At 44.8% G+C, this 15,347-nt stretch overlaps 2 protein-coding genes across 2 annotated transcripts; one reads left to right on the top strand and one right to left on the bottom strand.

Moving 5' to 3' along the window:
* Positions 1-3,834: 3,834 nt before the first annotated feature.
* Positions 3,835-4,758, top strand: LOC309516897 (olfactory receptor 10G6-like; the record flags this gene model as incomplete). The annotated part of the gene is made up of 1 exon (XM_082195855.1): positions 3,835-4,758. The coding sequence occupies one exon, from the start codon at positions 3,835-3,837 to the stop codon at positions 4,756-4,758; it is 924 nt and encodes a 307-aa protein (XP_082051981.1).
* Positions 4,759-9,556: 4,798 nt separating this feature from the next.
* LOC309517419 (olfactory receptor 10D3-like) lies at positions 9,557-11,493 on the bottom strand (the record flags this gene model as incomplete). The annotated part of the gene is made up of 2 exons (XM_082196656.1): positions 9,557-10,508; positions 11,477-11,493. The coding sequence occupies 2 exons, from the start codon at positions 11,491-11,493 to the stop codon at positions 9,557-9,559; spliced, it is 969 nt and encodes a 322-aa protein (XP_082052782.1).
* Positions 11,494-15,347: the final 3,854 nt, after the last annotated feature.

The raw sequence follows: 15,347 nt of genomic DNA, 5'->3' as shown, positions 1-15,347 counted from the left end.
CAGCTGCAGGTGGCTGGAAAGCAAAACAGGATGTTGATGTCTGCAACTGTACTGGTGGGAAAAAGGGGCAGCCCATTCTCTGTACTGAGCACCGGATGTTAGCTCAGAGTGTCATCTGACCTGTACTGGAAGTGCAGGGGCGGAGCTGAGACTCTACTGCCGGAGTCTGGAGGGTACAGACACGTTTTCTCTGTACTGCTGAATGACAGGAATAAAACATGTAAATAGGACTCCTGTCTGTCCTTTCTTCCCCTCCCTGGGGAGTGCAGGGAGGGAGAGAAGGAGGAGGGTGTGTTCTCCTCACGTTTGAGGAGGATCGCCGATTTACGACCTTGCCTGCCGGGAGACGCAGACGGAAGGTCAACAAGGATTCCAGCCAAATGCCTGGAGTGAGGCCAGTTTACCTCTGACCCCAGCTGGAATCCTGACACGAGGTTGAGGAACCCTACTGTAACAAGTGCAGAGGAGGGCAACCAAGATGATCATGGATCTGGAAACCAAGCCTTATGAAGAACGGTTGAGGGAGTTGGGCATGTTTAGCCCAGAGGAGACTGAGAAGGGATATGACAGCCATCTTCAAATATCTCAAGGGCTGTCACATGGAAGATGGAGCAAGCTTGATTTCTCATGCTCTGGAGGCTTGGACCTGAACCAAAGGCTTCAAGTTACAAGAAAGGAGATTCTGACAGCAAAAGCTGTTCAATAGTAGAAGAGTCTCCCTCGGGTGGTTGTGGACTCTCCTTCCTTTGGAGATTTTTAAGCAGAGGTTGGATGGCCATCTCTCATGGATGCTTTAGGTGAGATTCTTGCATTGCAGGGGGTTGGACTAGATGATCCTTGGGGTTCCTTCCAGCTCTACAATTCTATGATTCTATGTTATGATTATTATTTTCCTTTTTTTGTATGTTTGCATTTTCATAATACTCTTTTTTATTTTTTAAAAAAGGATATATGTGAAAGCTGTCATTGTCAATCCTGAAAGGACTGCAACGCTGATGATAATGAGGTGTTACACCATGGGTAAGCAAACAAAGGCCCGGGGGCCGGATCCGGCCCAATCGCCTCCTCAATCCAGCCCACGGACGGTCCAGAAATTGGCGTGTTTTTACATGTGTAGGATGTGTCCTTTTATTTAAAATGCATCTCTGGGTTATTTGTGGGGCATAGGAATTTGTTAATCCCCCCCAAAAAAAAATATAGTCCGGCCCCCCACAAGGTCTGAGGGACAGTGGACCGGCCACCCTGCTGAAAAAGTTTGCTGACCCCTGTGTTATGCAATATACTTGAACTATTAAGAGCTGTTTCTTATACAGTGGTACCTCGGGTTAAGAACTTAATTCATTCCGGAGGTCCGTTCTTAACCTGAAACTGTTCTTAACCTGAGGTACCACTTTAGCTAATGGGGCCTCCTGCTGCTGCTGCCACACAATTTCTGTTCTCCTCCTGAAGCAAAGTTCTTAACCCAAGGTACTATTTCTGGGTTAGCGGAGTCTGTAACCTGAAGTGTCTGTAACCCGAGGTACCACTGTATAAGCAATCAAAGAGCCGTAGGGATATGATCACTGGGGTCTTAGACACTTCAATTTACTTGAAATAGTAACATCTCAAAGGAGTTTGCTTGGAGATGGCATTTTTGTTTGTCACTGTGTTTCTGGTGTGATAGGGCTTTAAGGAATATAAATACATTTGGGGTTGAGGGAGACAGAGAGAGGCACCACATGGGGCCATAGCCACAAACCATTCTGAGGGAATCCCAGTGGGTGCAAGTGCCTCATGTTGGGAGGAACCAGAGAGCTTTCAGCAACTCTTAAATTGTCAGCATGTGAGAGTGCCTGAGCCAAGTCGTGCTGCGGATGCAGATAAGGAGGAAGAGGCAGGGAGGAGAGTGACACAGAAGAGGAGGAACGCAGAAGAGACAAAGAGACTGCGGCAGTAGAAAAGGTGAAGAAAGAGGGACGCGGGAAGAAGATGGAGGAGGTGGAGAGAAAAGGAGCGAGCTTCAAGGGGAAACAGTGCTGCTTCGGTGAGGACAATGAAGAGCAGAAAAGAGGAAGAATGATAGGATGGAAAGGGAGCCAGAAAGTGAGAAAGGGGTGAAAAGGCTGGCAGGAATGTACAAGATGAGATAGGAGAGGAAACTCTATAAGGGAAGAGTGGATGGAGGAAAGACAAGAAAGAGGGAGAGGGGGGAAATGCAGGCAGAGGAGAACATGTATAGAAAAAAAAAGAGTTTCATCCTGTGATGAAAGGGAGCAACCATACTCTTTGAGTAAGGTCTGCAGAACAAGAGGCCTTCTGGGCTTCTGCAGACTTCTGGGTCTTAAGGTAGGGTTAGAGCTGACATAACGAAGACCGTGAAAAGGATGTCAGGAATACCACAGCTGAATGCAACAATAGCAAAAGAGGATTCTTAACTTAAGAAGAGTTGGACTTATCTTCTGAATAGATTCCATCTTTGGAGAGGCTTCTTTTCTCTCCACCAGGAGCAGATGGCCATCAGACACTTTGAGATAAGGTGTCATCTAATAATTTATTAGATCAAGTTGAAAGCTCCCCTCTTAACTCCCTAGCTGTTTTGTAGTTCTTCTTTGCTTTAGAGGCAAAGTCTGTGGTTGAGATATGTTTGTGCTAGATAAAGGGCTGAGATCAAGAGTTATTGATGCTTACCACCATTTCTCTAACACAGAATGATCTAAGTTAGGCTGCAATTCTATACTCACTTGAATGGCATCACAAAACATCTTAGCACTCTGTAGAAAAAATTCTGGAAGGGGAGATAAAGCTGTTTGTGCACTAATTTGGAAGCATTCTAATGAACAGACTAGTAGGTAACTGGTTCCTAGTGGACAGGACATTCACCTGAACATCTTGGTTACTGTTCTTTACTGTATTAAGATGGATAACCAGGGTGCTTAGCATGCCCCTGTAGAGTAAAATTGCATCATTTAATATATCTGTGTTCATTATTTATTTGGATTCTGAAGCATCCCCATGAACAAAATCTTGAACCAAAAAGATTTGCATATTAGTGTGGTGGTTACGAGTATAAGTCAGGAGACCCTTGGTCAGCTCATATATGATCTTTCTGTGTGTCCTCAGACGAGTCATTTTGTGACCTAACTTGCTGAATTTTTTGTAATGTTAATACCGATAAAACACTTTGAGATCCTTGGGGGGGGGGAAAAAGAAATATACAGAAAACGTATGTCTTGACGTAGGTCCAGAATGCCTTTGTCTCATCCCTGAGCAACACAGCCACAATAGCTTCCCTCAAGTGGGACCTGCAACAAATTGCTTTAGTGTATTCCCGCTCAAGCCAATGTGAAACAGGGGCCTGATGTTGCTTTTAAGATCACATATAGTGTGTGGTGGAGAAGGGGCACCTTTTTCAGCCCCTTCTCACCCAAAGGACCTTTACCTGCTATGCTATGTGGTATTAAAGTATGCTGTGCTATACAGAGCAATACATTAACAATACTCATACAAGAAGGAAACCAATATTAAGGGTAGATCCACACCATATATTCAGAGCCTCTCCAATGCACATTTAAAACATGTGACTACCCCACCCAGTCCTATGGTTTCTCCCTCACAGAGCTACAGTTCCCAGTACCCTTAACAAACTACAGTTCCCAGGATTCTTTGGGGGAAAGTCATGTGATATAACTGTGCATTGGATGTTCTTGAGGTGTACGGTCTAGATCTCCTCTAAGAAATTTCATTGCGGGCCTGATTAGCTCATGACTCATAACTTTTGTTCTGCATGTTGTTGTTGCTAGTTCTGTTCTTCACCCCTTACTTACTGACGTTGCCCATGATTTTTACATTACAGAGATGGAATACAAAAATCAAACTCCATTGACCGAGTTTGTCCTTGTTGGCTTTCCATATCCCAAGAACTTGGTGGGTCCTTTATTCATCTTCTTCCTGCTTATCTACTTACTGACCCTCCTTGGAAACTTTCTGATTTTGTTGGTTGTGATGTCCAATCCCCAGCTCCACAAGTCCATGTACTGGTTCCTTTGCCACCTGTCCTTCTTGGACATGACGGTCTCCACTGTGATTGTCCCCAAGGTGATTGCTGGGTTTCTAGAGGGTGGTGGGAGCATCTCCTTTGGGGGCTGTGTGTGCCAACTCTTCTTCTTCCACTTCCTGGGCTGCACGGAATGCTTCCTCTACACTCTGATGGCCTATGACCGTTTCCTGGCCATTTGCAAGCCACTCCATTATGGCACCATCATGAACCGTAGGACATGCCTCTTCCTCGCCATGGGTACCTGGCTTGGTGGCTGTCTTCACTCTGTGATGGAGACAGCCCTTGTTTTCCGCCTGCCCTTTGGGTGGAGAAACCAGGTGAACTATATCTTCTGTGATATCCCGGCAGTGCTGAAGCTGGTTTGTGCTGACACGGCACTCAACGAGGTGGTAACCATGGTTGATGTTGGCTTTGTAGCCACCACTTGCTTCTTTCTCATCCTGACTTCCTACATGTACATTTTATCTGCCATACTGAAAATCCGCAGCACTGAAGGGCGCTGGCGAGCATTCTCCACCTGCTCAGCTCATCTTACCGCGGTGGTGACTTATTATGTGCCACTTGTTTTCATTTATCTGAGACCAGGATCACAGGATCCATTGGACGGGGTAGTGGCTGTGTTCTACACTTCACTGACTCCACTTCTGAACCCCATAATCTATACTCTAAGGAACAAAGATATAAAAGTTGCCCTTCTAAAACTGACAGGGAGGGCACTCTAGTATGGAGCTCTGTGAGGTCCGTGTGGTGCAATGGGTTGCAGCGCAGGCTGGTATCTGCCATGGAATCCCTCGATGTGAGAAGCTGTTCTTTGTAAACAATTGTTTGCGGATGTAATCAGCTCACAGGAATGGGGAAGAATCTTGTGAAACATTAGACTGAGAGGTTTCATGAGTCTGGAGTCCAGCAGTGACCAGGACACCAAATCAGAATCTACAGGGCCACTGATTTAGGTACCCAGTGAATCTGACACTGGGAGATGAGAGGCTGCTGAACCAAGGTCCATAGCTATTAGGCCTGCTGGGCTTTCACAGTCAGAAGCAGTAATGCTTGTTAATACCAGTTGCTGAAAACCACAGGAGAGAGTGACCTTGCGTTCTGGTCCTGCTTACGAGTTTCCCAGAGGCATCTGGTTGGCCACTGAAAGTGGCCACTGGAGCAACATGGATGGGGCACTGTTGCTCTCCCAACTTATTAACAGAGCGCTTACCGAGAAGGGAAGGGAGCTTGGACTGGTGCAGCATGTGGTGCTGGGATCCTTGGATGGGCCCCTCCGCCATGCATTGCACCAGGCCAAGCTCTCTGTGCGTCACATATCCCATTTCACTCTCAGTGACTTACTGTGTTGGGAAGCCAGGAGAAAAATGGTGCCTCACCGGCCACAGCTGTACTACATGACCGACCCAATGGCTCAGGGAATGTGAGGGGCAAGGCACCAACCTTCATGCTCTTTAAAAGTCTGTAGTCATCCAAAAATGGGGAAGGAGGATAAGAAATGTTGCCAGGAGGCAGTTGCTAAAAAAATCCCAAAGTATCATCAGAAGAAGTTGCTCACCAGCAAATGTGAGAGGCTAGGACCTCCTACAAGGGACGCGGGTGGCACTGTGAGTTACTCTGTGAGTTACACTGTGGCACCTAGGTGGTTTTGGGACACAGGTGGCGCTGTGGGTTAAACCACAGAGCCTAGGATTTGCCGATCAGAAGGTGGACGGTTTGAATCCCCGTGACGGGGTGAGCTCCCATTGCTCGGTCCCTGCTCCTGCCAACCTAGCAGTTGGAAAGCACATCAAAGTGCAAGTAGATAAATAGGTACCACTCTGGCAGGAAGGTAAACGCCGTTTCCGTGCGCTGCTCTGGTTTGCCAGAAGCAGCTTAGTCATGCTGGCCACATGACCCGGAAGCTGTATGCTGGCTCCCTCGGCCCATAGAGCAAGATGAGCGCCGCAACCCCAGAGTCGGGCACGACTGGACCTAATGGTCAGGGGTCCCTTTACCTAGGACCTCCTACACGAGCAATATCATTTCCCTAGAATGTGGGGGACCGGCACTGTTACTAGCCTCAAATTTTCAGGGGGCAGGATGGTCGCTAATCTCAAGCAACCTTGTTCTGTAACAGAGTCTTGCTTTGACCAAGAGCCTTGCTTTAGGCCTTTTATTATAAAAACACATTTTCCTCTATTTTAACAAAGCAGGATGGATTAGAAAAGTAAAAAAGTCCATCATCCTGATCTTGAAGCAGGCAAGGCTACAGCTGCTTGCTTGACCGCAGGGCTGGAAAGAGTCATCTGGTTTTTCTTTAAATTTTTGGTTTAATAAAGTTTTCCCCTCATTTCCGAGAAATTGACTTGTAAATTAAGGGCATTTTGGAGTGCAGTCACATCTATGGATTTTGCCTCCATTTGGTGGCCATTTGTGGAGTGGCTGGGATAACCCAGCCAGATGGGCGGGGTATAAATAATAAATTATTATTATTATCAGTGCTTTTTTTCTTTAAAAATGCTTAAAGGTAAAGGTAAAGGTACCCCTGCCCGAACGGGCCAGTCTTGACAGACTGTGGGGTTTGTGCGCCCATCTCACATTTATTGGCCGGGGGCCAGCGCTGTCCGGGGACACTTCCGGGTCACGTGGCCAGCGTGACATCGCTGCTCTGGCGAGCCAGAGCCGCACACGGAACGCCGTTTACCTTCCCGCTGGTAAGCGGTACCTATTTATCTACTTGCACCCGGGGGTGCTTTCGAACTGCTAGGTGGGCAGGCGCTGGGACCGAAGAGCGGGAGCGCACCCCGCCGCGGGGATTCGAACCGCCGACCTTTCGATCGGCAAGCCCTAGGCGCTGAGGCTTTAGCCCACAGCGCCACCCGCGTCCCTCTTATGCTTAGGGGTACTCTAATTTTCACTCAAGAAAACCACCATTTTATAGTTCAAATTGGGAAAAATAAATACAGTAAATGGACAAAAGTACAAAGATTCGCAAAATGTTTAGGGGTATGCGTATCACTGCGTCCCCCCAGAAAAAAGCATTGATTATCTGACAGGCCGGTCACGGGGATGGCAAATCCCAATGAAATGAAGCTTTCTTTGGTATCCATAACATTTGTTTTCTGCATCAGGTTGGGTTTTGTTGCAACATCTAATTCACGGTGTGGTCTCTTGAGAAGGTGCTTAATTTTATGAGGTAAGGCCATGAACCCATGTACCATTGTACCCATGTACCATCTCTCTCTCATTCTTTTTTTGTTTATTTAATATCACATTTCTCACTGGATTGTTATTTTACCTTCATAATAAAGCGTGGAAAATTTAAGAAAAAGGTCTACAGACCTTCTGAGCTCTGACATGCACATGTCTTTCATCCACTTCTCACGTATTTTAAAACCTTATGTGTTTACTCTCAGCCTGCTGGAAGACCTCGAGGTTACATGGCTACTGCATTTCAGTCAGGAACTGAGTTAGTCGTTTCTGAAAGAGGTTCCAAGATAGCATATCCTCAAGAGCACAACACACTGATTCACTGGCTACAAAATAGTTTTCTTCTGGCTTTCCTTGAAGACTTCTGTTCTCTGTTAAATGTTCTCCATATGTGGTGCCATTTGGGCCACATGAGTCCTGTCACAAAGCTTTCACAAAGCTTGGGACCAGAATACTTGCAAGAGCCTCTGTCATTCCATTGCCCTGCCTAAGCATTGAGCTCAGCTGCGTTAAGCCTGTTGGTTGCGCCACAATCTCAATTTGCAGCAGTCATGAGGAGGACCTTCTTTGCAATGGCCTCCATTATGTGGAATCATCTTCCCTCAGAGCTTTGACATGTGCCAATGTTGATGTGTGTTTTTTGGCCATTGTGAAAAGCATACCTGGCCACTCAAGCTTTTCAAAGAGTTTAATGTCAGGTATAGCACAATGCTCTTGCATCATCAGCTGTATTTTATTTATATTTTTGTGATGTCAGTCTTTCATCATTTTTAACTTCTACACTGCCTTGAGGCAGATTGTAATAGGCGGTATCTGACTACTTTAATAAACAAGCAAACTAACTAACTAACTAACTTTATTCTCCCCCTCAGCATCCTCCCAATCTTTTATAAATATTCCACTATTGTTTTCAGCGTTGTCTCCCTCAGACCCCTCTTGCTGTTCTCCTCAGAGCATTAAAACCATTCCTTAGCATCCCAGCTAATCTGACTTTTGCTTTTTGCTTGGCTCTTAGGCACTTCTGTATACAACAAAGAATGGATAAATCAGTGTACCTCTGGCCCATGCCAATTTCCCTGGTGTTCATTCCAAAATATTTTATTTCCTTGTTCTACATAAATCTGCATTTTAATACCCACACCAAATTTATATTTGAACTGTTGACTTTATCACAGAAATGCACACTTACAAAGTTTTTTAAAATCTCAGTGTGTACAGTGTATAAAAAAGCAATGAAGAATCAGACACACAGGCTTTTAAAGTCCTTTAAAGCAGGCTGAGTTGAGGAAAAAGTGACTTGATTAAGGTCATCAAATGAACAACCTGCTGATTTGAACCCGGGGTTTTCTTGTCAACAGCTCACACTCTGGCTATGGCAACCTCAATGAACTAGTGGAGTGGTTCTCAAATTGTGGTCTGTTATTCAGGTGGGTTCACGCTGTGTGTCTGGGAAGAGTGATTGAAGCAGTGGCTGTGAATTCTTAATTTTTAATAGTACTTTTATTGCTTCTTTTCTTTCTTATATTGCATTTGAATATTTAGTATTGCATTTTATATTGCATTCTATGGAATTCATACGGCAACACAATAAAAATACAATATAAGAAATTGAAGAAGTGATAAATGTGGTCTATGAGTCAGTTGTCCACAAGCTTCATTCAGGTGGCCTGTGGCATGTCTGCATTACATATTCAGGGGATGTGGGTGGCGCAGTGGTCTAAACCATTGAGCCTCTTGGGCTTGCTGCTCAGAAGGTCAGCGGTTCAAATCCCTGTGACAGAATGAGCTCCTGTTGCTCTATCCCAGCTTCTGCCAACCTAGCAGTTCAAAAGCATGCCAGTGCAAGTAGATACATAGGTACCGCTGTAGCAGGAAGGTAAATGGAGTTTCTGTGTGCTCTGGTTTCCGTCATGGTGTTCCGTTGCACCAGAAGCAGTTAAGTCATGCTGGCCATAAGACCCGGAAAGCTAACAGTGGACAAATGCTGGCTCCCTCAGCCTGAAAGCCAGACAAGCATTGCACCCAATAGTCACCTTTGACTGTACTTGACTGTCCAGAAGTCCTTTACCATTTACCTATTACCTATTCATATTGATTTTTTAAAATTGTGTTTATATTGCTTCTTTTATCTCTTATATTTATTGCATTATATTTTAAATTCATAGGTCATACAATAAAAAACAAGGTAAAAATAAATAAAAGAAGCAATAAAAATACAACTAAAAACAGTGCATCACAATGGCTACAAGAGGCAGTAAAATCCTTAAGTGGTCTGTCAAGACCCTCAGCAATTTTTAAATGGTCGGGGGGCGGTAATTGGAAACAACTGAGCTAGTGAGTTATAGTCTGAGTCACTCTCTTTGCCCCTGTCAGCTTAGTCAAAGCTGCTTTCACTTCTTTGTTCCGAAGTGTGTAAATGACTGGGTTGAGCATGGGTGTCACCACATTGCCAAAGATCTGCACAGGGGTCACCAAGATTTCACTTAGGGATGGCTGAGTATAGATCAAAGCACAGGGGCCAAAGAAGAGGGTGACCACAGTCAAATGTGAGGCACAGGTAGAGGCTGCCTTGCGCCGTCCTTCCCCGGAACTCATCCTCAGGACAGAGTAGACAATGCGAACATAGGATGTGAGGATGAGGATGAAGCAGGTCATGGGCACAACACCAATGTTGGTGAAGCTCACCGTCTCGATGATGAGAGTGTCGGCACAAGCCAACTTGACGACGGGAAAGATGTCGCAGAAAAAGTAGTCCACTTCACTGGGCCCACAATAGGGTAGGGTGAAAGTCAAGGTTGTGAGGATGGTGGCATGGAAGGAGCTGGTGACCCATGTGCCAGCAGCCAAGATGGCACATACCTTCCAGTTCATGATGATGAGATAGCGCAGTGGGTGACAGATGGCGACGTATCTGTCATAGGCCATGACGGTATAAAGGAGGCATTCTGTGCTCCCTAGGAAATGGTAGAAGAAGACCTGGCATACACATCCGCCCAGCGGTATTACTCGGCTTTGCCCCCAAAGGTTGGCCAACATCTTTGGGGTGCTAACGGAAGAGAACCCAATGTCAAGGATGGAGAGGTTGAAAAGGAAGAAGTACATGGGGGTGTGAAGACGGGAGTCAGTCAGGACAGCGGTCATGATCAATAGGTTCCCCAGCAAAGTGCACATGTAGAAGAGTAAGAAGACAGGGAAGAGGATGTTCTGGAGACCTTCTGTATGGGGGATACCAAGGAGGATGAAGTGGGTCACCACCGTGAGGTTTTCTCCATGGGACCTATCCCTGAAGAAGAAAAAGAAGAAGAGGAGGAGAAGGAGTTTGGATTTGATATCCCACTTTATCACTATCCAAAGGAGTCTCAAAGCAGCTAACACTCTCCTTTCTGCCCCCCCCCCCAAAAAAAAACAAACACTCTGTGAGGTGAGTGAGGCAGAGAGACTTCAAAGAAGTGTGACTAGCCCAAGGTCACCCAGCAGCTGAATGTGGGGGAGTGGAGACACGAACCCGGTTCACCAGCTTACGAGTCTACTGTTCTTCACCACAAGAGAAGGGGGAATACCCCACAACAGAGAACAGATTAGTAAGCATGGAGGCTGCAATCATAAAGCCACTTGCCAAGGATCAAGACCCATGGAGCTAGAAGATAATACTTTTTTCTGAAGTAAACAAGTCTAGGATTGTCCTGTTGGTGAAACTAGTGGTACATGCCAATGATAGCACAGGTGTTTAATTATTTGGCTTTTCTCAGGTTCAGCTAGTAGCCATTTGCATATTATTCAATAAATAAAGGACCAGCTGCTTCTTCCTACTTCTTACACAGCGGACAGAGTAACAACATGCTTGTAATTTTAGTATAAAAAGAGTATGGCTTACCAGAACAACAGTATCTCCCTTTCCCCAAATGCACATAAAATCAATACTACTGTATTTAGATTGCTTGTTTTGGGCAGGATTGTGCCCTAGACATTTTAACTATTAGAAAAATGGAAAAAATCTACTTTGAAGGGAGAAAAACCTAAACTGAGACATACTGAGAACTTGTAAGCAAATATTATCTATAAGATCTCCTTGTTAAATAAAAATAATAATTTTCCCAAGGGAGAAAATAATAATAATCCCATTGTATTTAAATCTCTGCAGTATAGCCAGGATTTCTCCTAGGGGCAAATGCAGGGAGAAAAGTTCACATTTAAAAAACAGAACAACAACAATGTAACAATAAATAAGTCTGATATCGTAATTCCACTTACCTGCACATAAATCCCATTGAACCCAGTGAGACGTACTTCTGAGTAGACATGGCTAGGATTGCATCGTTTCTGAGGTTTGGGTTTAGTCAGCACAATCTTAGCCATGTCTAAATTAGACATAAGTCCTATTGAAGTGCTGAAGGCTGCAATCCGAACCCCACTAAATTGGACGTGAGCTTCATTTAATTCATTGACTTAGTTCTGAGTAGACATGGTTAGGATTGCTCTGTAAGTATGAATATAGCCTAATATATACATGGTCACAAAATGGTTCTTTCCTCCCTATTCCCTCTTGGTTACTCAAAAAACGGCACTTCATTCTTTTTGTTAAGAAGGGAAATGGAAAATGCTAAGAATTCTGGAATTGTTTACCCCCTGCACCCTTCTCTCATATGACCTAAAGCTGCACATGTTTCAATTGCATTTAAACCCCATAGAATTAGGTTCCTTTTCATTTAACTATGAGATGTGACAGAGGTGAGGCATTTAAAACACCGCCCCCCCGAGCATCCTTTTATCTGATCTGAATCTTCCAACATTCAGATTTTTTGGATGCTCATGAGTTCTGATATTATGAGAGAGGGAGAAAGATTTCTTTCTACCCTTAATTTTAAACACTCATTTCATGTTGCCTTTTTACACACATTTCCTCTAATCTAAAATGTCCCAAATGTCCTTGAATGGGACCTCAGAAGAGGTACAAGTACCATGCTCTGTCCTTCCTCTTCCTGGAGCACGAAACAAAACCTACTCTTTCCTCCAAACTGTCAGTTTATTGGCTTTCACCCAGCCTGCTCCCCACACAACTGTTGCTGTTGTTATTTAGTCGTTTAGTTGTGTCCGACTCTTCGTGACCCCATGGACCAGAGCACGCCAGGCACTCCTGTCTTCCACTGCCTCCCGCAGTTTGGTCAAACTCATGTTCGTAGCTTTGAGAACACTGTCCAACCATCTCGTCTTCTGTTGTCCCCTTCTCCTTGTGCCCTCCATCTTTCCCAGCATCAGGGTCTTTTCCAGGGAGTCTTCTCTTCTCATGAGGTGGCCAAAGTATTGGAGCCTCAGCTTCAGGATCTGTCCTTCCTTCATGGATCACTGCCTTGTCGTGTCGAAGGGGCTTGAATAATTCAGAGAAGCTATAAGCTATGCCATGCAGGGCCACCCAAGATGGACAGATCATAATGGAGAGTTTTGACTAAATGTGATCCACCTGGAGCAGGAACCGGCAAGCCACTCCAGTATCCCTGCCAAGAAAACTCCATGGACAAAAACACCAACTGTCCCTCCCCCCAATTACATCGCACATTGTATTTTCAATCCCTTTTGTCTCTACTGCTGCCCATCTAGTGTAAGAGCTCCAGGCAGGGAGTGACAGAGTACTTAGTCTTCAGACCAAACTCAATTTAGGACAACAGCCATAATATTAAAACTTAGCCTGTAGTTGGAGAGGACAATTCCTCTTCCATGTCTTCTGCCCTCTGTTCCCATCAGCTTGGCAGACAAAGAAAATTGCCATTTACTCTGTGAACCCAATTATCTACACTGGTGAAGAGAGACATACATTACGTTTTACGTTCTCTGGGCACAGCTCGAGGGTGACTCTGTTCCTAGACTACCCAATTATAATTTCACACAGAGGCTTAATTCCAGTGCTCCTCCATAGCCTTCACTATCCTAATATCTCAGCAGTCCCATCTTTTAAATTGGTTTGAGTCCATCAGGACCCAACTCCCTGCAGTGATGGTCCTTTGGGCTACCTGTCCAAACTCTTTCAGGGGATGAACAATTAAACATATATTTTTTTTAACATTCCAGACAAGCATTGGTTAGAGTAGACTCAAGGGGTTCTTCAATGTTAATGAGCTCATTGATCTCTCCCCCCCCCCCATTTCTGCTTCTTGCAACAGCTAGTTAGGCCTTCTGCAATGATTGGGCTCCAGTGTGCATTTTATATATTTTCTCTCTCTTTTGGTAATCGTGAGGGGAAATAATTTCAAATGTTGCTTTTGAAGTTAGATTTTAAGAACATTAGAATTTGTGTACTGTGCAGGGAAAGTTTAGAGTTTTAAAGCCTCTTCAATGATGGAGGTTTATAAAATTATGTGGATAGAGAAATTTTATCCCCCCTCCATAAAACTAGAACTCATAGACATTGAATGAAGCTGAATGTTGAAAGATTCAGGACACATATGCCATAAGAATTTTAAGGTCTCAAATACAGAATAAACATTCATAAATGCACACATATCTAAATATATGAACCATGTGTCTGAAATAGTATGGGAGAGCTAATCCTGAAGCCATTTTGGCTTTCCTAATGAACTCAAATATTCTGCTGCAGTAAGGGAGGCAAATGGGGAAAGCCTTCCCATTGTCTTTTTGCTTGCAAACCCTGTCTTAAGGGTGTATTTGTGTATGAATAGGGCGAGCCTGTGACCTGGATTCAGGAACTAAAGGATTAACCATCACAAAAGAATGGCCAGGTAATGCAACCAGTGACCATTATCAGGTATCCTGGCAGACAGGATTTCTGCTGTAGACCGCCTCCTTCTGTGATGTGTGTATGATGTTTTGGGAGGTGGTCTTGGGCTACAGGGTGGGCAATTTAAAAAGTCTATATAAGGGCTTGCACACCATTGTTCAAGGTTCTCCTCCCTCCTGCATGTGGTGAGTGGGGACCCTGCTGCAACAGTTTAATAGAGATCAGGCTTACTAGCTGCTTTGCTTAATATACAGTGGCTGGACACTGTTTTCTTCTACTGATAGGGAACACACTTAAGGACTCTATATGGGCTCCGGAATACCCCATAAGGGAAAGGGAGCAGTTTTTCTTACAACACATAAAAGAAGCTTTCACTGGCAGACATTGGGCTGTGTGACGCTAAAATTTGGCACCCCTTGCTTCTCACGCTCTGTTCTACAGTGCTTTTTTGTCACCCCCTGCAATGCAACACCCAGTGTGACTGCACCAGTCATGCCAATGTGTCTTATTGATTTCATAGGCACTGAACGTAGACCAACTGTCAGGGGCTCCTGGTATGTATGTTTGTGTGTGTATGTGGCCGCCACCTGTGGTCAACCAATGAACTGCAGGTGGCAGTGAAGAACTTTCTGGACTGATACTGCCAACCCAGGCTTCCCTTTGGGTTTTGTTTAACCAGGTCTTCTTCAGCTCTCATGATTCTTTGGTGGTTCTTTCATGCTGAGCCCTGGTTTAATCTACTGTCCTCTCCAGCTCATCAGTTCAGGCCAATGACCTGTTTCATATAGGTCCTGGTTTCTGGCTGCTGTCTCACCCCAGACTCTTGCTCATGACCATCCAAAACCATTGATTGCAAATAATTATTCCCCAGTGGAATTTATAATAACTATCAGTCTCTCTTTCCACCCTCCAAATAAACCATATTATAAATTACACTGTCTGGAATCTAATGAAACCATAGGGCATAAACATGTTCTCAGATGGGCACATTCCCTCCAGAGGGAACGAACAAGGATCTGCTCTTAAACTCACTGAAGCTGCAGTATTATAAAGATACAGGGGGGGATGAAATGGTGCCTCTCTTGGTGAAAAACATTGAGCTGATTATCCCCTGAAGCTATCCTCATGCCAACTTTTTTTTCCTTTCTGCATCTCAGAAGAAACAAATATGAATGAAAGGAAATCTGATTTGTGGGCTGAACTAGCCACAGCATAGCTGAAAGCCTTTAAGGTGTTCCAATGCCCTCCATGTTCTCTCCTGCAGCAGATCACACAGCTACCACTCTGGAAGGGAATATAGCTTCAGGATATCCTCTGCTCACTCATTTTCTGAAGTGAAGGTACATCTGGGGCAACTCCAATGAAATAGCTTGCACTGAGGGGCCACCTTGG

This window comes from Podarcis vaucheri (genome assembly GCF_965113315.1).
Source record: "Podarcis vaucheri genome assembly, chromosome: 13".
Taxonomy (NCBI): domain Eukaryota; kingdom Metazoa; phylum Chordata; class Lepidosauria; order Squamata; family Lacertidae; genus Podarcis; species Podarcis vaucheri.
The sequence above is the reverse complement of the archived record's forward strand: the minus strand, read 5'-3'. Positions and strand labels throughout refer to the sequence as shown.